At 57.6% G+C, this 21,673-nt stretch overlaps 1 protein-coding gene across 2 annotated transcripts in view; it reads left to right on the forward strand.

The window, feature by feature from the left end:
* Positions 1-7,316: 7,316 nt before the first annotated feature.
* The window catches only part of FAM78B (family with sequence similarity 78 member B), a 73,659-nt gene continuing 59,302 nt past the window's right edge, over positions 7,317-21,673 (forward strand). The window contains exon 1 of one of the 2 annotated variants that reach the window (XR_014022554.1): positions 7,317-8,204. Coding sequence is in view for 1 of the 2 variants with exons in the window: in XM_081298488.1 (XP_081154614.1) it covers positions 7,942-8,204 (263 nt within the window). In the remaining variant the exon portion in view is untranslated. The remainder of the gene's footprint in view (positions 8,205-21,673) is intronic. The other variant, XM_081298488.1, reaches the window with a different exon arrangement.

The raw sequence follows: 21,673 nt of genomic DNA on the forward strand, positions 1-21,673 counted from the left end.
GGGACTTGGAGCTTGGAGTGGTCCTAGGGAAGGAGCCTGGGCTCAGCACCAGGGGCTACAGTGAGCCCTGGGTCTTGGGCACACGCCCAAGGTCAGGTTCATCCCACAGTTGGGGCACCCCGGCTCCACTGAGGCTCAGAGTCGGCCTCCGGGCAGCCCCTGGTGACTGGAACTTGATGTACCTGAGGGCCAGATCCCAGGAAAGACCTCCACCCTCAGGGAGCTGTCAAGCTCATAGGATGGGAAGACAACAAGCAGCCGGGGTGCAAGCTGTTTGGGGTGCAAAGGACCTCAGTTGGCTAAGCATGAGCCGCAGGAAGGAGTTCAGGCGGCAGGCCAGGGAGGGGCCAGATCACAGTTCACTGCGTCATGGGGAGCCGAGGTCAGCGCCAAGGGCAGCACCCTCTGTGTCCTCCTTCCCCAGCCCTTCCTACAAGGCCTGACGGCAGCAGCTGCCCGGCACATGAAGGAGAGCAAATGCCTTCAGAAGGGCCAGCAAACAACAAGCTCTTTCACATAAGTAAAAGAGGGACAGAGAGAGAACCATCCGGAAGGGCCCGCCACTGTCCAGATCGGTGGCGACCAGTTAGGCTGGCTTATGTGTTTATCGGTTCTAACACAGCCGCTAACAAAACATACATAAAGTACACGTTTTTAACAGGAAACCTCCAAAATGATGGAAAAATTAAAATTCCATCATGTTCTTCCTCTGCTCCAGTGGAGACCATTTGGAGATCAGAGCTCTACTCGCGAGGAGAGGGGTGGCTGTGCCCCGTGTGAATCATGGCCAGTCAGCAGCAGCCCCGCAGACGAGAAGCCCTCCAGACTCCTGAGCACCACACTGCTGCTCGGGCAGGGAGCTGGACACATCCTACAGCCAATCCCACCGCCTGACCATGAGGGGCATGGTGATAAACACCTTGTCCAAGATCCCCTGGGTCAGGCAGGGAAACCCCAGGGTGCAGCCAGAAGGTGGTCAAGCTGTGCAATGACCTCAGGTTTATCCCTCGAGGCATGAAGGGAGACAGAAAATGAGGAGCCACAGCCAGGCCTGTCCACTTGCTGATCCGACCACTCTGGAAATTCCTACAGGAGGAACTGTGCTGTCTCCATCTGCCCAGACTTCACGGGGCCACTGAGTTACGGCCACTGTTGATCAGCACTCGCCGAGGGACCATGGGCCAGGTGCCGCACCGGGTTACCACTGAGTCAATGCAACAGCAGCCTCAGGAAGAAAATGAGGCTAGGGACAACAGGGGTGTAGACCTGGTACTTGTGTAATCCAGCAGGACCCAGGTATGTCCGTTCCAGTGCTTTCCCTTTTCACTGCCCCCACCTGGTGTAGACCTGGGTCTGGAGGCTGGGGACCCAGCTCCCTGTGGGCCTCTCTCCTCCCTGCACCAGGCGCCACGCTTGGCCTCACTACGCTTCCTGCTGCTCCCTGGACAACATCCTCCCTTGTGCGTCCCCAACTCCAACGCCAAGGCCGCTGGTCCTCAGAGCTCAGGGAAGTGTCCACTCTCGGCCTCCAACTCCAACACCAAGGCCGCTGGTCCTCAGAGCTCAGGGAAGTGTCCACTCTCAGGCCGCATCGCAGAGGGACCTGAGCAGAGTCAGCATTATCACGAGACCCCAGGGAGCTGTGTGGCCATCATTTGCACCCAGTCCTCACGCCTCTCCAGGCCACCTCTCACTCATCGTCACTGGAGTATATAAAAAGTGCCAGGTCTGTGCATAGACTGCAATAAATGTGACGCACAAATGTGAGACAATGGTCACATATGCACAGGAGAGACACACAAACCAACTGTGTCCTGAAAGGGCACGAGCTGTGGAGAGCAGGCCAGCACCTGCTGCCTACGTGCTTTGGACACTCTGGGCACTCACGAGGTGGCACCGAGAAAAAGCTCAGAGGGCCCAGGAAGGAAGGAGGGAGGGAGAAACCAGAGAACAGTAAGCCGTGACTTCTAGACTGACAATCAGACAAAACATCCCCCAGCCAGTCCGCACAGGCCATGGTCACGGAACACCTGCTGCCTAAGACCCAGGTTGCCGCAGCTCCCCCAGACTCAGCTCTTCTCCTGTGATTACCTCATGGCATCCTCGTCCATGGGGCTGTTGCTCTAGGTTCTTGGATTTCCCGGCTCCTCCTTCTCCTGGGGCTTATCATAAGCCTGCCACAAAACCATATTGTTGCATTCGTCCATCCACCAGCTACTCATGTCCACCGTGTGTCCCAGTAGGGGTCCTCATGGGACCCAGACAGTCACTAGTGTGTGGTCAGAGTCTGGAGTTGGCCTGACCATTCACCAGTTGGGACCCTGGGGCATCCCTTGCTCTCTTTGCCACTGTACCCACATCTGTAAAGTGGGTAAGGACATTACCTCACAGGCTGGGTAAGGAGTGAAGGAGCCGCACACCACTGGTACTTGTGACTGTTATGGAGCGCACAATCAGAGGACAGGGCTTCACCAAAACCGAGAAGAGGCCTCTCAGGGAAATGGGCCCTCTGCTCTGGCCGCGGCCTCCATGGCTGGGAAGCAGAGGGAAAGAACGGTAGAGGCGGGTTGGCCGGCTCCCACCGGGCCCCACTGAATGCCAACCTGAGGGATGGGTGGTGGGATTGAGGGCAAAGGAGAAACACGAGGGTTTCTCCAGCCAGAAGAAGCGTCATCAAGATCCCTGAAGTGATGTGTCAGAGGAGAGTGGCCACGAAGCAGACGCAGGAGCCAGTGTGGCTCAGACTTTTAAGATGGGGATGACCCGGGGGCTTCAGCCAGAAACAAGGGTGTGGGAGGAGACGTAGGCTGGTGGAGGAGGTCGTCAGCCCCTGAGATGGCGGGATGGCAGTACAGCCGGATGGAAATGTCCAGAGAGCAGATGGGGAGGCCACGCTCGAGCTGCCGGGGCTGCGGGGCTGATGGGACTCGCAGAACAACTAGGAAAAATCAGTCAGAACCAATAGCACAGCTAAGTTGCCCGAGGGATTTCAGGCTGGACCAGGGACACCTTAGGAGATGCCACCCTGGGAAACAGGGAAAGCAAGCAGCCTGGGAGCCCAGAGAAGAGCCAGATGTAGGACTCCAGGGATAACGGAAGAAAGGGCATCAACTGCCACCACCCGGGACTGAGACAGGAAGGGGAGCTTCATGGGACAGCTGAGGAACTGGCACCCTTTTCTGTAGTTTCCACAGCCTAATATAATCCAAGACTGTAACGTGGGCTGCTTGAAGCAGCTCCCACAGCTGGGGCTAAGTGGCTCTGGCAGAGCAGCCGGAGACTCTTGCCTTGCCCTCTCCATGCTGAGCTCTTAGACTGTCCTGGAGAGAAACTGGCTGCTCTGCCCAGGGTGGTGGTCTGCACAACTCTCAAACAGGATTCGTCTTTCACTTTGCAGTCCTGGAATGTCTCATTTAGCCTCTTGCCTGCCGCCAGGCCGTCTAAATTAGATCAAAATCCGTCTTTATTTGAACGGCATCAGGGGCCATTCCTCAACTTTTGGTGGTCTGTTCTGTGACTTCTGAAAATCCTTGCCAAGGTCAACCAGAAAATGGGCCCCTATGACCCGAGTTTCTAAAAACACTCTTGAAAAATTGAGTAATGAGTCAATCAATAGGAAAAATAAAGTCAGAGATGGCTCTGCTTCCTAAAGGACAGAGGGCAGGGTCATCTACAGCTGAGGGAGTGCATTGTGGAGGTGGCAGCAGGCCAGCACCCTGGAGAGTGCTCCAGAGCCTTGCTTGGCACTGAGGGGCTCTACCGGGCCAAAGAGCATGCACAGTGATGGACAAAGGGCATTTGTGCCGCACTCTAGAAGGAACGCCAGGAAGTTGTTCATGAGGAACCACTGCTGTCAACATCCCGTCCTAGAACGGATGATCCTTGAGAAAGGGCATAGTGCTCAGAGACAAAGGGCGCCACCTGACCTCAGGGAGGCATGCAGAGAAAAGAGTGGGAGGGCAAAGAGGCACCGTGCAGAAAGAACCAGGAGGAAGCCGATGCCCACAGGTATGGGACCGCCTGGAGGCCCACAGGATGTGTGGGGAAGGACCTTTAGCAGGTTTCTGAGAACACCTTAGCAGAATATCTGTTGAGCAGCTCTTGGGGCCAGGCTCTAGATGGGCACCTGGACACAATAGCAGAACCCCCACAGAGGGAACCGCCCAGTGGGGTAGACAGGTGTGAGCAGCTGCAGCAGCATGAGAAAGGTGCCCACAGAGGCAGAAAAACCCAGAGGGCTGGGGACACAGCTCAGAGGGGAGCACCTGCCTAGCACCTGGAGGCCCCGGATGTGAACCCAGGACTGTAGGAAGGGGGGAAGGGGAGAAAGCGGGGAGGGAAGAGCCACGCGGGAAGCTCACACAGCTCTCACATTTCTGAGGACTTCCTCTGGGCTACTTATGTGCAGCGCTGCGGTGGCATCCGAGAACTGAACGTTCAAGAATGATGACAGTCTCCAGTGAGGGACTTGAAAGGTTCCTGCCATGAGGCAATTTGCTGAGACACAAACTTGGATGGGCTGCTTTGAGGCCAGAGAGCACCTGCCAGCAACACAGCTCATGCGTGGACCCTACCCCAAACCGGCATTGTGTCCAGCACAGTTCAGCTCTTCCAACACCTACTCGGCAATTCTCGTCAGGTTGTCGTCGTGGGCTTACAGTCAGGGAAAGATGGAATTAATGAGGTAGGATATAAGACAATGAAATAAGGAGTCTATTTCAATGGGAAAATTTGAATATCTTTAGAAATTACTTTGGCCCCATATTTATAGAGCCATGAAGAATCTGAGAGAACTCCTTATACTTTCCAGTTACATATTACTGCATTAGATATTGGAAATCATATGTCATGGTGACACTTATGATTTTGAAGACTCACTAAGGTCATGAATGAACCCTTCAAGAAAGTCAAGGGGGAGAAAGTCAAGGGGGCAAGTCTGTGGATAATGAATTCATTTTATTGACACTCTACTGGATATAATAAGGTCTAAAGTTCAAAAAATAAGGAATGTTCTCCCTTACATGATTTCCCTATAATCTGGGGAAAGCTATTATTCTCTTTTCATTTAAGAGACTTAGCAGAAGCCGAGAGAAGACAAAGGAGATATTTATCCACAATACTTCAATGGACAAGTAACTTAATTGGAAATATGACCTAATTTCTTAACTGAATGCTTTTCTTTTGGTCTATTTCCTAGAACCTAACAACCACTAAAACTCATGACCCCTTCCCAAAATGACCCCCAAGTACCTCAAACTTAACACCATTCGTCCACAAACCCAACTTGCGACTGTTTGTCTCCTTCTGCCTACATATACTTAGTTACCAAGTCTTTTGGAAACAGAGTTGATTCATACCTTCCTCCAGCATCTAATCAGCAAGTAAATGAAATCTACCTCCTAAATGACTCTCCAAGGCAGCCAGACCCCTGCAGCCCCACAGTGCTACCCAGCACAGAGCCAAATCATGCCTGAGACCCTGCTTTCCTATCCTCCACAATGATACAGACTAATTCTTCTCAAAAGCCAACTCTTGCTTTCAACAGCTTTTGCAGAAGGTCCATCTCTGGTCCTATCAACAGCTGGTTCTTGGATGATGGTTCTGCTGTGTTGGTCCACACACCACATGGAGACGCACCTGGACTGTGAGCTGTTTTCTCCACTGAACACGCCACCTTTCACACCTATGTGTGTTGCATTCCCAACCACTCATCCAACCCTACCCTTTCATCCTTGTCTTCTTGGCAAGCCTCCATCAGCTCTTCAGATCCCTTTCAGCTGTCACTGCTTCAGGACAGGCATATGTAAATCTCAGACTCTCTTGTCTGGTCTTCTGTGGCACTGGACAGATGTCCCTATTAAACATGTGTCACAGTTGACTTAACAAGTTGTTAACAAGTCTGTCTTCTCCAGCTTTCTGTGTGCTCTTGTCCAGCTTTGAATTCCTGGTACCCAGCACAGTGCGTGGCTCCTGCCAGGCAGCAAGCCAGTGTGGATGATAAAAGGACTTACGATGGAGGTGAGATAAACTGAGAGTCAAGCCATCAAAGAGGGAAACTGCTTTTCTGTTAACTATAAAGTGAACCAAGGTAACAGAAAAGTTAAAATAAGGATGAAGAGTGGTTTTAGATCACAACCAATTTTTAAATTACTGGTCACATCTGTCCTAAAGACTAAGTCTAGCAGCCTCCTGCAGCCTGTTAGTGTATTTCACACTTGGGCATTAGGTCCAGCAATGTTCAATGCTCATGGAAGAAATACATAAAAAGAAGCTATTGGCTTTGAAACCTCAGTGTGAGAAGATGCCCAGTAAAAGTGTCTGCTAAATTTTCTTCCTGATGGCACGTTAGCAATAACAGGCACGTAGCAGTAGCCAGACGACAAACAACATCCATGGTCTGTGGTGGCAGTTCCCACAGGTCAGCGGCAGCCAGACGCTTCATTCATGTTCACAGACAACTGTTGGGTGGCCACCTGCGCCAGTCACTCTGCAGCACTCTGGAGAAGCAAGACTAAACGGAACCCTAAGAGCCCAGGCTTTCTGTGGGGTATATGGGCTGCTACCAATGGTGCCCAGAATGTCAGGGTTGGGGACACAGGTCTGTGGTCGGCCATGGCATGCACCAGGCCCCAGGTCCAATGCCCAGCAGGGACGTCTGTGTGTGCGGGGGCGGGGACATTCGTATAATTAACAGGTTACTACTGGATCCTGCCTGGTTCCCAAACGCTCTGAGTTTCCCCTGTCCTCGGCAGAGGCCCAGGCGGCCACCCCAAGGAGGCCGCGAGCGTCCCCACCCGGCTGGCCGCGCGGGGCACGGGCTCCCGGGGCACCCGGGCCGGGCGAGCTGCGGTCCTGCTGGGGACCGTTTGGAGAGGCCGAGGTTCGGGCGCGGCGGGCCGCCGCGGAGGCAGAGCCGGACTCGCGCCCACCCAGACCGGGCGCTCCGGGCCGCGGTGCTGGGACCCGGTGCCCCGCGCGCGCGCTCGGGCGGGAGGAGGAGCTCCCGAGCGGCGGGGCCGGCCGAGGAGCGCCCCCGGCCCGGGCCGCACTTCTCCCGGCTCGCGACCCCGCTGCCCGCCGGCCCCGGCGCCCGCCGACCCTGGACAGCGCCCGCCACCTGCGCCGCGCCGCGCCGCGCCCCGCCCCGCGCGCCGCCGCTGGGCTCGCGGCCCTTTAAACACCCCCGCCCCCCACCCGGACGGCAGCCGGCGAGGGACAAAACGCATGGCGCAAAGCCAGTGTCTTCCGCGCAGCTCGTCCGGGGCGGCCCCAGCCGCGGGCCCTCCACCCGGCCGCGGCCCCTGGCGCCCCCAGGCCGCGGCGCCCGGCGAGGAGAGTCGGCGAGGCCCGGCCGCGGGGCGGGGCCGGCGGGAGCGCGATCTCCGCCTGCCGCTCGGGCCGCCCGCTCGCCGCCGCTGGGTGCGCTGCACGCGGGGGGCAGCGCGGTGCAGAGGTTCATGCAGCAGCAGCGGCGGCGGCGGCGGCGGCGGCGGCGGCTGCTGCTGCTGCCGCCGCGGAGGCAGACAGACCGGGCGCTGCCGCCGCCGCCCTCCCCCGGCTCCATGCCGCCGCCGCCACCTCCTCTCCGGCGAGGGGCGGGGGGCTCCGGCCCCGGGTGGGCGCCACTCCGCGCAGCGCCGCTCCCCTCCCTGCCCTCCGCCTGGGCGCCCGAGCCGGCGAGGGCGCCCGCCGCCTCCTAGGAGCGCACGCTCCGCGCGCCCTGCTGGAGCGAGGGGGCGGGCGTGGGCGGGCGTCCGGGCAGCCGGCTAGAGGAGGGGGCTTCCTCGAGGATGCCCGGCGGCCGCACCTCGCTCCGAGGCGCGAGCTGAGCGGACCTGGGTCGAGCGGCGCGTCGCCATGCCGGCGTGACGGGCGCCCCCGGCTGCCCGCGCGGGCCCCCACACTGCCCCACGCCGAGCCGCGCCGGCGCCGGGCGGCAGGATGGGCTGTATCCAAAGCATCACCTGCAAGGCGCGGATCCGGCGCGAGAACATCGTGGTGTACGATGTGTGCGCCACCATCGACCAGTGCCCCACGCGCATCGAGGAGACCTCGCCCATCGTCCTGCGCTACAAGACCCCCTACTTCAAAGCCTCGGCCCGCGTGGTCATGCCCCCCATCCCCCGCCACGAGACCTGGGTGGTGGGCTGGATCCAGGCGTGCAACCAGATGGAGTTCTTCAACACCTACAGCGACCTGGGCATGTAAGCGACCCGCCGCGCGGCGCCGGAGCGGGGTGCTGGCCCCCGTCTCTGCCCTCCACCGCGACCCCCTCCCCAGTTCCTTCTTACCGCTGTCCCCATCCTCTTTCTGAACCTTCATCCCGCCTCCCCACCCACCTCCCTCCTCCCTGCGCTTTTGTCTCGGTGACTGGGCGGGGGTAAGGAGGCTTCTCGCGAAGGCATTTTTTTCGTGGCTTGCTTCTGACTCCTCAGAAACGCAGGGAGAACCGTGCGGGGCGGAAAGAAAGCGACCAGGAGGGTTCGAGGCGCAGAGGTGTGGGGTAGCTGGAGAGTGCCCTGGAAGTTTCGGGGCGTCGTCGGTGTTTGCGGGGCTCCCCGGGAAGAGTCTGGGGGAGAAACGTAGAGAGGAATGGAATGGAGCGCGGGGGGCGCGAGGGCTGTGCCGCGCGTCCTTTGGAGAAACCCGAGCCGGCTTGGAGGAGAAGGTCCAGGGCGTCGGAGCGGGAGTTGGTAGCTCTTGAATTCAAGCCCTGTGCCCTAGGCCGGGGATCCCCGAGGCATTACCCTCTGTCAACGCAAGCCCAGCTAAGCCAGCCGCCTCTCTGGCCCTGCGATGAGTTCTGGGGCGTGAGGAGCTGGGAGGTGCCGGGTGGGTCCCCAACAGGGCTGGCGGCCTTGTGCCAGCAGCCGGCTGGTGCGGCGCTGGGTGTCTTTTATGATAAAGAAAGGATGAGTCTCTTTTCTGTCTGGGGTCTTTACTTTTCAAAACTTTCCGAATTGCTGTGCTGGAAGGAATTCCCGATGCCCACCGCTGAGTCCGGTTGTCAAGCTGCAAGCTCTCCAACTTCTTTCAACCACGCGGGTGGGTGCGCGCGGGGTTTGGCGGCTGCGATGGAGACCCAGGATCTCCGCCGTGGGTTCCTCGGCCGCCAGGGGCCGACAGCCGGCCCTGGAACCTGCAGGCTTCAGGCTGTCTCGGCCAGGACGCTTTTAATTACTGAATTTTCATAACTCCCGCCCGCCTCCTTGCAGGTGTGTACCCTGAGCAGTTGGTGACTACAGTGGCTAAAGGGCCAGGGCCTGTATTCTACCTGCTGTACAATGTAGGTCTAGAGCACCCTAATTAGCCTGTGGCCTGTAGGGGATCCCTTTTTCTGGAAATTCAACCTCATTTCATTTCTTAACCTAAAACTCTACAGCTCCAGGGTTTACCTATTTAATATGGATATGGGGTGGGGGAGTTCTCATTTTAAAAGGTCAAGGCATCTTTTTAGCAGCAGTTCGCAGGCTTTTCATTGCACTCTGAGAGCATGTAAGTTAACACTAGTCAGAGGCGCTAAAAGGAATTTTGACAGATCGTTTTGTTTCCTTTATTCCTCCCAGAGTTTGCACTTTTCTCTTTAAGCATAAAAGCTCAGTGCTGGAGAAAGCTCATTCCTGGTGAAGAAATGTGAATCCCAGTTTCCAATATGCCTCTGCACACTGTGTTCCTGTCTTTCTGGAAGACAGTTAGATGTGAGAAATGGGGGACATGTTATTTTGGGTGAATCATGCCATTTAAAAAGACACACCCTCAAAAGAATAATTACATCTTAACACATGTGTCTTAAAACTGCTTTTGTTTTTTATGGAATTCATTCTTTCCAGCCAAGTCAGAGAAAGCCATGAACAGGGCAAAGTCCTGTCTCATCCCCGGGCCTCACCCTGATGGCAGTGAGGTGATCTTGCCAGGGGATAGTAACCATACCCCCCCCCCCCCGCCCACCCCCCCCTCCCAGCCTGGAGCGGGAGGAGGCCAGGAGAGACTGAGCAGAAGCAGCCACACTTTTCCCAAGACTGCACAGTGGGGCTGTCTGTGGCCTCACATCTCTTATAAGTTAAAGTACATATATAAATAAATAACTCTCCAGAAAATGGGCAATGCATTCTTCCTCTTGAATCTAGAGGAGGGTAAGTTCACACTGGGACCAGTTTTCACAGGTGTAAATCAGAGACAGCATGTTCTCTGACCTTTCATCACTGAATTCTTGCATTTGGGATTTGGGAAGAGAGTTTTGGATTTTTAACTGCAATTTTTGATATTTTAAGATTCCTGATTTTCATGTTGTTTGTGCAGGGAAACAAAAATAGGCCCCAAGAATACTAAACTGTGTTTTAGATCTGTGCCCGGAGCCCTCCTGTCTCTTCATGGCTGCAGTTATTGAGGGTATTTAAGGCCACTGAGGAGCCCAGACTTTATTGAACCAATTTCCACAAAATGTTTATACCCTGAAAACTTCACCAATGGAAACTTTTTAATAGAAACTCATATTGCATGAGAGTTGTGGTGATGTGTTAGTTATTATGTTCACTGTAGCCAGTGCCTTGGTTGGGGGGGACACTGCAGGCCCCATTTTCACTCCTTGTAGTGTTCTGACCCTGAAGCATGACGTGGTGAAAGGTTTGGGTGAGAAACCTGCCTTTTTAATATTTTAAAAAAGGATTTTGCCAGAGGATACCCACAGCTTAAAATGGCAAGCAACCTCTGTTTACAAGGTTAGTGGAATACAGGAGCTCTTATGGTCTAAATTTCCAACAAGAGGGAGGCTTGTAAAAGAGCCTTTGGAATAGTTGGTAGCCACCGTGGCTTAATTTGAACCTGAACTCAAGTGACTTGGCACCTTCTTGAATGACTGCACAGAAGACAGGCTGGTAGATGCCCCAGGCACCTGCTGTCCTCCTACCTGGGCCTGCTGGAGTCCATCAGTGTGTCCTTAAGCAGACCGACACAAGTTGGCACCCTCAGGCAGGACAGGTGCCATCAGTGGACACACTTACCAGGTGCTTCTGGGACACAGGCACCATAAGGCCGAGGGAAGCCACAGAAGCCTCACTCCCGCGCCCCATGACGAGAGGCTGGTGTCCCCACTGGGGTAGGAGGAAGCTGGGGGGGGAGGCAGGCAGGTGGAGTGTGCCAGGTAGGTAGGGTCTGCAGGGAGGGCCTGGAAGAGAAGGTGGCGGCCAGATGTTGAGCAGACAGAGGGTGCTGGGAGGCTCCCTGCCTTCTCCCAGCCCCTCGGGTACCAGGAGCTTTCCAACAGAGACTCATATTAACAGAAGCTCATGCTGCATGAAGGTTGCTGTGGTCTGCTAGCTGCCAGTCCCGTGTGTGGAAGAACACTGCCGAACACCGGGGTTTCCTGAGTGAGGTGTGAGCAAGGAGTGGGGCTCTCTGTCAGGGGTGAAGCAGAGGTTCAGGGAGTGCCGACAGGAGCCGAGGACCTTCCACGTGTTTCTAGGGCAGGAAGGGACTCTCCGCGGGCTGCAGTTTGAAGACCTGTGGCCTGGGCAAGACTTGAGGATGTCATTGCTCAGTCCGCCTTCGGGAGCCAGCTCCTGTCTGTGTCTCTGCTCCTCCTTCAGAGCCAGTGGGTGAGGGTCTGACTCCACCACTGCTGCCTGTCCCCTGCCTTCCAGGCCGGTCCTGTCCAGCCTGAAACTGTTCTGCTGTTTGTGATTCCAGGGTCCCAAAGCCAGAGCCACTTTGGGAGGTGCTGCCTTTTCACCACCATCCCAGGTGGTCAGCAGCTTCCTCTGTCTCCAATCACCCCATCTTTAGCCTCCACTCCATTTTCCCACTGTTCTCTGGGTCTTACCTCAGGACACGGTTTATCACACCTGGACTCTGCCTGGGCGGTCCCACCCACCCCAGTGGCAGGACGTGCTGCACACCCTGTCCAGGTACGCATGTCTGTGGCTGTCGGGGACATCTCAGGCTCCAGGTGACCCACCTGAACTCTCCACTGTAGCTCCCACACGAAGTCACACGTCTGGCATCCCTTCTGTCCCAGTAAATGTCACCCCTACTCCCTGAGTTTCTCAGGCTCAAATCTGCGTCACCCCAAGTGCTTCCCCACATATCCAGTCCATCAGCCAACCCGACTGACCCCATCTGGGGACACAGCGAGGGTCAGGCCACCACCTGCCCCATCACCGTCACAGGCCGCGTCCCCCTCCCCACCTATTCCTGCAGGAGCTTCCTAACTGAACTTGCCCCCCATTCTTGCCCCCCTCCGGTCTGTTTCCCACAGAGCAGGCGATCTTCCGTTAAAGCCTGTCTAAACTTTCTAGTGACGTTCTATCACAACGAAGGTAGAATTCAGAAGTCTCTTCCCCACCGAGGTTCGGCTCCCCATCTCTGTCAGCCTTCTCCAGCTTTTCAAAGCCACCCACTTTGTCTGCTCAGAACTTTCCCCCAGGCCGCTCTCTGCCCCAGGTGCTCTTCCTGCTGCCCGGCTCTAGCCGGTTCTTGCCCCAGCCACCCCTCCGGAGGCGGTTCCTGGTTGCAGTTTCAGCAGGGTCCTCTGGTCTTGCCTTTCACCACACACTGTTCCTTTACTTGTTACAGTCAGTGAGAACATAATGGTGTATTCAACTTCTGACTTGCCACTACAATACAAGCACCAATGAAATCGAATATTGTATCCACTTTCTTCTTTGGACTGGGGTCACCCAAGCAGATATTCAATGAACACGTGATACAAGTAAATAAATGAGCCATTATTAGGACCGAGGTGTTGGTGTCCTCTCCCACAAGTCCTGTCTCTTGGACCTTGGCTCTGCCTGTGAGCTGCAGTCCTGAACGGTTGACCCCCACAGTCGCTCAGGACCAATACGGTCAGCTCCGTGCAGCATGCTGTTGTGTCTGGGTCCTCTGCGTCATCCTGGTTGGCCTGCGCCGCAGCATGGGCCGTGCGCCTGCCACTGGCTGTCTCCCTGCAGTGTGCTGTACTCCAGGAGAGCTGTTCAGCAAACACAGAAGCCTCACCCTCCTGTCACCTGCCTGCTAGCACGCAGCATGTGGTGTCTGGTCAAGGAAACGTGATGTAGAAACCTTCTGAGCCCCGTGCCTCCTGCATCCTGATTCCATGAGCCCGGGGACTTGTGCACCGGCTTAAGGGCCCAGCTTCAAGACCTTCTCTGGTCACCTCCCAGCTGGGCCAGCACCCACCTTCTTGCATGGGCAGAATGAGGGGCCTTGCTGTGGTAGAGATGCCTCCTTTGGGCACTCCGCTCCTGAGGACGAGATCAGCCCATCGACCCAGGGAGCCTGGTGAGCCTCTGGCCACTTGCCCAATGCCCATGCCCCCTTCCTGTTACGTTCCACCAGAGGCTCTCCGTCTCGAAGGGCCAGTGCTGCTGCTCTCCAGGAACCCTGGGGCCTATCTAGAGCCTCAGGGGGAAGCAGGATCCCGCTCCCCAGTGCACGTCCTGAGTGCCCTTGAAGGGGGGGTGGCCTAACCCTTTGCCTCTAATCTCCATCTCTGCGAAAGAGGAAAGCAGAGGATTAACTGGTCTTATCAGCGCAGCATTAAGCTTGCTGGAGGTAAAGCCCACTCCAGAGGTGGAGGGACTGCAGGGCACGAGGAGACAGATGGTCAGGGAAAGGGAGAAGGAAGAAGCACCTCGGCTCGTGGGGCTCAGGGGCCAGTCTGCAGCTGCCCAGGCTGGGGTGAGCAGGGGGCATCGGAACAGGAGATGAGCCTCGAGGGATAGAGGGTATTGGTGCCTGCAGGACAGTGGGGCAGATGCTGTCTTGGAGCCAGATCCGCAGGGCATCAGCATCCCGGTGAAGGACGAAGGCTGGCAGTTGATCAGGGAAATGCAGGCTCCATGTGGGGCGCAAGGTCCCGTCCTCCCCTTTGTGTATTTTGATCTCGTCTGACCCAACCGTCCTGGGAGCCAGGTACCATTATCATCCCTTCTTACACAGGCTCAGAGAGGTCACACAGCCTGCCTGAGGCCAATACCTGTTCTGCAGCTGAGCTGGGATTATACACCATGGCTTCTGACCCTGTGTCCTGCCTGTCTGCACTGGGGCCAGGTTGGCCTGTGACCGGGACAGGTCCCTTCATTCCTGTCAGCACTAGAAAGCCTCGTGTCGTGTTGCGTGTCCATTATCCAAAATCCTTGGGAACAGAAGTGTTTCAGTCTTGGGACTTTTTTGGGTTTTGGAATATTTGCATGCATATAGCAAGGTATCTTGGGGAAGGGACCCACGTCTGCTGGTGAAACTCACGACGTCTCACATTTGTGGCTGGCGTGGCTGTAGAGTCTTTTCAGTGAGCCTGCATTTTGCCTGGACCCCTCACGTAAGATCGGGCAGTGTCACTTGTGAAGGTTGGAGCTCAGACAGCACCAGATTTTGGAGCATTTCCAATTTGGGGTTTTCAGTTTGGGATTTTCAGTTTGAACAGCTGCTGTAGACAGGCCCCAGCTCCCAAGCTCAGTGTTCCTGAGGGAGGGCCTTGGCTGCCCAGAGGCCCACGTGGTGGTCACGGCTCCCTCCTCAGCAGCCTCCTTCCTTGCTCTGAGGTCCTCCGAGGACAGTCAGGTTGTCAGCAGGGCCATGACTGCTGTGGCACTGGCACCAGCCAACCAGGGGCTGCAGTTTAGAAGCCGGTAATGTGGACTCTTCAGGAAGAGAAGGAACAGTGAACGAGCAAGCACAGAGCTCCTGTGGACACCTTGGAGACAGAGCGCAGGCCGTGCCAAGGGCCCTGGGTGGGGTCGGGAGCCTGCACACCAGCAGCAGGGTGCCCGCAGTGGGCATCGTCCCTCGGAGGCAGCCAGGGGCAAACTGCCTCCCGTTCTCACTAGTCCAAACCCAGGGGGTGTTTCAGGGTGGCCCTGGGGTTGTCGTGGACGCCAGTAGAGGCATGTGCCCATGCCCCTCTTGGAGAGTCGTCCTCACCAGGGAATGCCTGGGACTCTGGGAGAAAGCAGAGGGGAGGAGAACAGGTGGCCGGGCTGAAAGGCCTGCGGGCCTCCTCGGCTGGGCTCCCTCCACACGTGAGGGAAGTACTCGTGAGGTCCAGGGAAGGTCGGTGCCTGACCCGAGCAAGCAGGCCAGGCAGGAGGCAAGCCCCGTCCCCTGGATACTCTGTTTCTAATGGGCTTGGGCAGAAGGAGGCTCCCTGACCTTGCTCTGCAAAATAAAAATAACGAACTTGGCCTTGCTGTTTTTCTCTGATTTGTCTATTTCCTTGCTCCTTTGGAGTGGAGCTGAGATCATGGATGTGCACCTCTTCCTCCCGAGAGTGGCAGACCAGCAGTCAGAGCTGCGTCTTTGTGGGAGGGCTGGAGCAGGAACAGCAGCTCCTGGCCTGGGGTCTCTGCTCAGATGCTCCAGGCTGCCTGGTCTGGCTTTGGGTTTCAGTCCCATGTCTACACCTCTGGGACCTTCCTGTGGCCACCACCAGCCCTGAAGGGCAGTCATGGGCTCTAGTAGAGTCCAGAGCGCCCTGGTGCTGGATTTGGAGTTCTGTGCAGCTCAGACTCTGAGCAGACGAGGAGGAGGAACAGGAGGAAGAGCGCTCCCTGCTGGTGGTGGGAGGTACGGGCTCTCTCTCCAGCTCCTTGGCCCTGTTTAGTGCCCAGAACCCTCATACTACTCCTTTTATCAAGGACCCTCAGCCACCACCTTGGCTGGGTGGACCCTGCTCCGGTTGGTTAGGTTTCAGCTCCCCAGCACAGGGGCCGGAGGCAGAAGCCCTGGGCTCAGCGCCAGCCCTTTCAAGTCTGTGTCCTCTCTGCAGGACAATAAGACCTGTCCTGCGTCCCATACGAGTGAGGTCACAGGTGTGAAGGGCTCTCCAACGGCAGTGTGTGTGTTCAGGCTGTTTCTTATCACAGAGCTTGTTGGTTGTTGGAGGGTAACTCTGGGAGGTTGTGGCTCTGGCCCTGGCTTCCCTGGGCAGAGAGGCATTCACACACTGGGGAGGGTCCCCGATAAGCCAGCCCCGACCCCTGCGTCCCCACCTGGAGCTAGAGGGAGGAGAGAGGCTCGCTCGTGCCTCTGGAGCCAGGGCTGTCGTCCACTCATACTGAGGAGGGTAAGAGAGACCATATCCCACCCAAAGCCGCCCTCTGCTCTGCCCAGGGCTGCACCCAGGATGGGCTGCGCCTAACCCTCGGGCATGGTGCCTGCAGCTTAGGCACACCCTCAGGGGAGGGCCTGCCCCATCGGAGTCCTCCCTTAGGGACAGTCTCGGTCAGGCCGGTCAGGCTCTGGTAAGGCGGTAGGCTGTGCCCAGGGCTGTGCCTCTGACGGGGCCATACTGGGGCACGGGCACCATACTGTCACACTCAGGAAACTGTGGAGCTTCCAGCCCAGGAGATGGATGAGACCAACACATGAAAAATCATTTGTATCCAGAACTATTTTTCATATAGATTATTCCCAAGTCCCTTTCTCAATTTCCTCTCCCTGTAAGAGGACCTCATATAACTAACCTCAGTATATGAGACATGCTTAGGGTAACAGTTGTTCCCCTTCTTAGCTAAGCAGGCTGAGGCCCACAGGCCACATACTCAGGGTCATCCTGCTGGTTGCCCAGCCTCTGGCTCCTGCCCCAGTGCCCTGCCAAGTGCATGAACACAGCCCCAGGGGGCAGTTGGGGCAGAAGGAAACATCCTCAGAGCTGTGCACAGTGGCCTCTGAAGACCAGAGAAAGGAGAGGTGCATCTAAATGTGTTTCACAAATGCAAAGAGAAATTGTCAGGCTGTCAGATTAAAACCAAGATAGCCACGTGCCATCGATGGTCCATCAGCAGGCGTACTGTGTCAGTCCTGTCTGCAGGTCTGCTGGCCCTTGCTCCTGGGGCCTGGCCTTTCCCAGCAGGCTCCTAGGCCTGGTGGGCCTGGGTCTGGCAAGGCACTCGGGCTGTCAGAGGCCTGTCCAAGGGGCCAGTCAGCAGTCTCTGCAGCATCGGGAAGGACCATGCGTGAGCACGTACCTCTTGTCAGGTGCTCCCTGTGTACCATCTACGATGTAGGCACTGTTCCTGTGTCCAAGCACTAAAGGCGGCGGGTCACCAGCCCAGCATCACCAGCCAGTTAGTGGCAGAGCCCCATTTAGAAACCAGATCGAAGGCATTCAGTGGCTGGCGTGTGCTGTGTGCTCGGAGGTCGGGCAGCGGGGTGCAGTGCCGGCCGGCTCGGGTGCCCTGGAGCTGCCGGAGCTGGCTTCCTCTGCTGAGGAGACTGGGGAGCCAAGGCTGAATCCGTTGGAGGTGGCTTGCCTCCTCACCACCCCGCTCACCAGGCCCGTCGGGAGCTGACACTAATGACTCGGGTCGTGGGATCAGACCCGGGGACATCTCAGCACCAGTCAGTGCTTTGCCTTCACAGCTGCAGGCTGTGACTGAGGCCAGCTCCCCGTCACGGCAGGAGTAGAACACCCCTAGGAATCCCAGGTGCTGGGTCAACAGAGTCCTCTGCGTCTCCTGGGGTGTTAGGTGGGCGGTGCAGGAAACCATCTGGTCCAGCTGCCCACTTCACAGATGGGGACAGAGGGACAGCATAAGATGAGACCCAGAGGGACAGCATAAGAATGGAAGTGGGGCAGTCAGGGCACAGACCCCTCCCATCCGGTGCCATCCTGGTGCTGGTCACCTTGGGCCCCACACCCTCACCCTGTCTGCAAAGCTGTGGTCAGTGCCCACCCCCTCTGCCTGTTCACCCTGTCCCCACTGACTTGATGGAACTTACTTCTCCCCCTCCCTCCTTCCCTCCCTCCCCGCCTCCTTCCTGGGATGGAACCCAGGACCTCACACAGGCCAGGCAAGTACTGTACCACCGGGCCACCGGCGCCCTCCCTCACTTGCCGAGGGGAGTCTCCAGGCAGAGATGGCCACCGACCCAAGGGTGGAACAGAGTGGCTCCCGGACCCCCAGGAGGGTGGGCGATTCTGCCCCTAGGGAAGGGCCCTGCCACTCCTCAGACCTCTGAGGGAGTGGTGCACCCAGACAGGGGCCCGGAGAGCTGGGGTAAGGCATCCTGTGTGCAGGACGAGCCCGTCCCTTGGCAGCACACAGAGGGACTCGGATCAGCCCAAGGGACGTCTGCGCAGTTGCCAGGAACAGAGACCAGGCTATTCCCAGTGTCCATACGCAGCAATTAGCAAGCTGGAAGGGGGAGGGTCTCCCCGAGACCCCAACACAGACGGCAGGAAGTGGGGGCTTGGCAGCCACTGGAGGAGGGCAAAAGGAGAAACGAGGTTCCACCGGGCAGCCCAGAGCCACGTCCCCCGCTCGGGTCCAGGTGCGAAGGCAGGCCTGGGCCCCTGGCTCCCTGCCCACGGACAGGCAGCCCCAGGGGAAACGGCCAGGTGGTGTCAAAGATGACAGATGGTGAGGGCCAGGGGCCCTCCCCTGCCAGCAGGGCTCAGCTGGGAGCCCCCGGGAGCAGAACAGATGGGACAGGTCTGAGAGGGTGTCCCGGCCTGGGACCCTGGCTCTGCCCTGGCTTCAGTTGGGTGTGCAGTCCCCTCTTCCAGCCTTCCCGCTGGCTCTCCCGCCCTCCTCCTGCCCGTCCTTTGCTGTTCACCAAGCGTCTCGCCTTGTTGGCCTGGGGCAGGTGTAGAGGAGGGGCTTCCGGGGATGAGCGGGCTCCTGTCACCGCTCCTGGCTGGCCACTCCAGAGCTGCGATGGTACACTCCGGGCCGCCTCTCCCGAGGAGGACCTGGAAGTCCAGGGCCTGTCTGGTGTCCACCCATCCGAGACTCAGCCCACGCTCGCCTTCCCTTCCCTTGAAACTTGCACTGGACCTAACCCCTGGCCCCTGCCCTCGAGGCCTCCTTGGGGGAGGGGCCTCCTCGGTCTCCTGGCCACTTTGGGCCCCCTTCCTGTGCCAACTTCCTGGCACGGCCCATTCAAATCCTGTGACTTCCGGGCCTCCTGACCCCAGTCTGATGGCCTGCTGCCTGAGTGGCTAGTGTGTTTCGCAGGCTCCTGCCTGCCTCGGTCCCAGTCTCCTACCTGTGTCCATCCCAGCGTCCCCTTGTCCGGTTTCTGACCCTCTGCCTTCCTTGGGCCCGTCACCCTTCAAGCCCTGGCCTTAGCCAGGCACCTTACCCCAGCTCTCCTGGCCCCTGTCTGGGTGCACCACGCCCACTGAGTCTGAGGTCTAAGGGACCCGGAGGAGTGGCAGGGCCCTTCCCCTGGGGCAGAATCGCCCACCCTCCTGGGAGTCCAGGAGCCACTCTGTTCTAAAGAAAACCCCCTCCTGGGTGATCGTTGAAGAGAATTACTTGTGACTTAAAATGGCAACTGAACTCTGGTTCCTGACGCCTGGTGAGAACTGGTGAGCAGGGGACTCTGTCCAGAGGAGGGGGAAGACTTCCCCTGAGCTGGTGACTTGGAGTCCAGGAGCGGGCAGGAGAAGGGTGCCTTCGACAAACCTCGGGGGCTGGCTCATGCCCCGTAAATCTGCAGCACAGAGCAGGTCGGAGAGAACTTGAAGAACGAGGTTTCTGCCCTCAGCGGCCTAGGCCTCTAAGGTCCAGGAGAGAGACCCTAAGAGGTGAGCAGGCTGCACAGGGCCGAAACACGCAGGCCTAGCCCTGGCCCGTCAAGGCTGGCCTGCCCTTTACCTCTAGTCCTGCCCTGTGGGCTGGTGTGAAATGGCAAGTCCCAGCAGAGCTGGCAGCTGCTCCCACTGTCTCTGGCAGCGGGACGTCCCCATCACAGGGTCCCCTGTGCAGCACCCTCTCCAGCCTCCTTGGTTGCCCTTTCTCGGAGGCCAGCTGACTGGGTTGGTGCGGGGCTGCTCTTCCTGGCCTCAGCTCGCTGGTGAAGATGGACCTCAGTCTGGGCCACGCCACTCGGCACATGCTTCCTGTCTGCTTCTGTGTGCTTCTCCAGCATCTGTGTCTGTGGGGTGGGGGGCTCCCGACGGTGTCCCACACACCTTCTCCACCCCGCTCTCTCCTGGGGCTTCAGGAGAGCTGCCCGTCTGGGCCGGGCGTTCGTGACGCTTGTGGCTCTTTTCCATCTTTGCCTGATAGGTCTTGAGGCTGAGCCCGCTTACCTCTTGAGTATGCAGTTTCCTCTTCATTTTGACCGCCAAACTCAACATGCATTCAGGAAGAAATGTGCAGTGAGGGTTTGTCCAGGGTATTTAGTTTGCTGTGATCTGCTTATGAGATTCTTCTGTTCTTCGGTTTAGACAGAAGGAAGCTTTCGGGGGCCTCTGCTTCTGGTTTGGGTGAGCCTTTCAGAGACAGTCTGTCTAGGCAGTGCTCTTGGGTGAAAAGCTGATGTTTCTGAGCACTGAGCTCTCGGGAGCCAGGGCACCGGGAGGATCTGGATGAGGCCAAGCCCACGGGAGTGCAAGCAGCACACCCTGCCCTGGGCACACCTGGCCCCCCAGGGTTTCAAGGGACGCTGCTGAATGACTGGCCTCTGTCAGCCTCCTGGGCACATTGCTAATCTGCCTGGAGAGCCAGAGGTTTTCCAGAGAGGAGGGTGCAGACCCCTTGGGTCCCTGCAGCAGCTCGAGTCACAGTTCCTGGCCTGGAGTCTCCCTGCACCTGTCCCTGGCCTTGGCCCCAGGCTCCTGGTGCACTGACCTCTGGTTCTGGCTTCCGGTGGTCAGTAGCGTATCCATTCCCTTCTCCTCCAGATGGCTCTGCGACAGACCAGCAGAGGGCGGGGCCACAGGTAGAGCATCTGCCCCTGGGAAGGTGCCCCCAGGGACCCCCAGTGGCACACAGGCCTCTCACCTGGCACTGACGCAAGGTTCCCTGTGCGGGGCACGGAGCTCACAAGGTGGCTGGGTCAGATAGGCCTGGAACCTGCTGGGAAGGCCTGGCTGGAGTCAGAATTGCAGGGTGCTTTCAGGTGTGTGGCCTCTGACCCCCTCCCCGCACGGATCAGGTAGGAAGGCCAGGCTGGAAAGCTGGCGGACTCGGCAGGTCACACACTGGGAAGTGGCCGCCAGACGGAAAAGAGAAAGTGAGGGGGCTTCAGAGGCTGGAAAGAACTTGGAGCCCCGTCCAACAGTGTAGCCAGGGTGAGGGAATGGCCCACGGTCATCCGAAAAGCCAAGGTACTCAAAGGGCGGAGTTTATTTTTAAGTGTCTTGCTTTTGAATAACATTTAATTCAGCAAATTTAAGTTTATGCTGCATTTTTTCTGAGAAACCTCCTCTGTGACAGAATGACAGTGTACAGGAGTGGCATTTCCCAGCCTCATGACAGTCTCAGTGGAGGAGGGACCTGAGTCCCAGTGTCACCTGGGTTCAGAGTGACAGAAGGGGTCTTGTCCTCACATCCATTTAGTTTCATTAGAAATCTGAGCTGCATCCCACCCACCCACCTGACCCTCCTGAGTCCTTCCTGATGCATATGTCCATCACTGCTTCATCACCTACTAGGTGACCTAGGACATGGGCCTGAGGGGCTAGGTGTTTACACAAACTGTGACTCTCTTAGAGCTCGTTCACACCCGGGTTGCATCCATCTCATGCAAAAGAAACAGGCTCTTGAAACATCACATGACTTGCCCAGACTTGCGGTGCTAGAACCAGAACTTAATGCCAGGGTCAACGTCAGGTCAAAGAGGCCACCTCTGTGCCTCTGACCACCATCACCAGGCAGGTGCTTCATCCCCGGTCTCCGGCCCCACAGTGCTTTGCATTCCTCTGAGGAGTCCCGAGGGTGGACCT

The sequence above is a fragment of the Spermophilus citellus genome (assembly GCF_964194105.1).
Source record: "Spermophilus citellus genome assembly, chromosome: 6".
Lineage (NCBI taxonomy): Eukaryota > Metazoa > Chordata > Mammalia > Rodentia > Sciuridae > Spermophilus > Spermophilus citellus.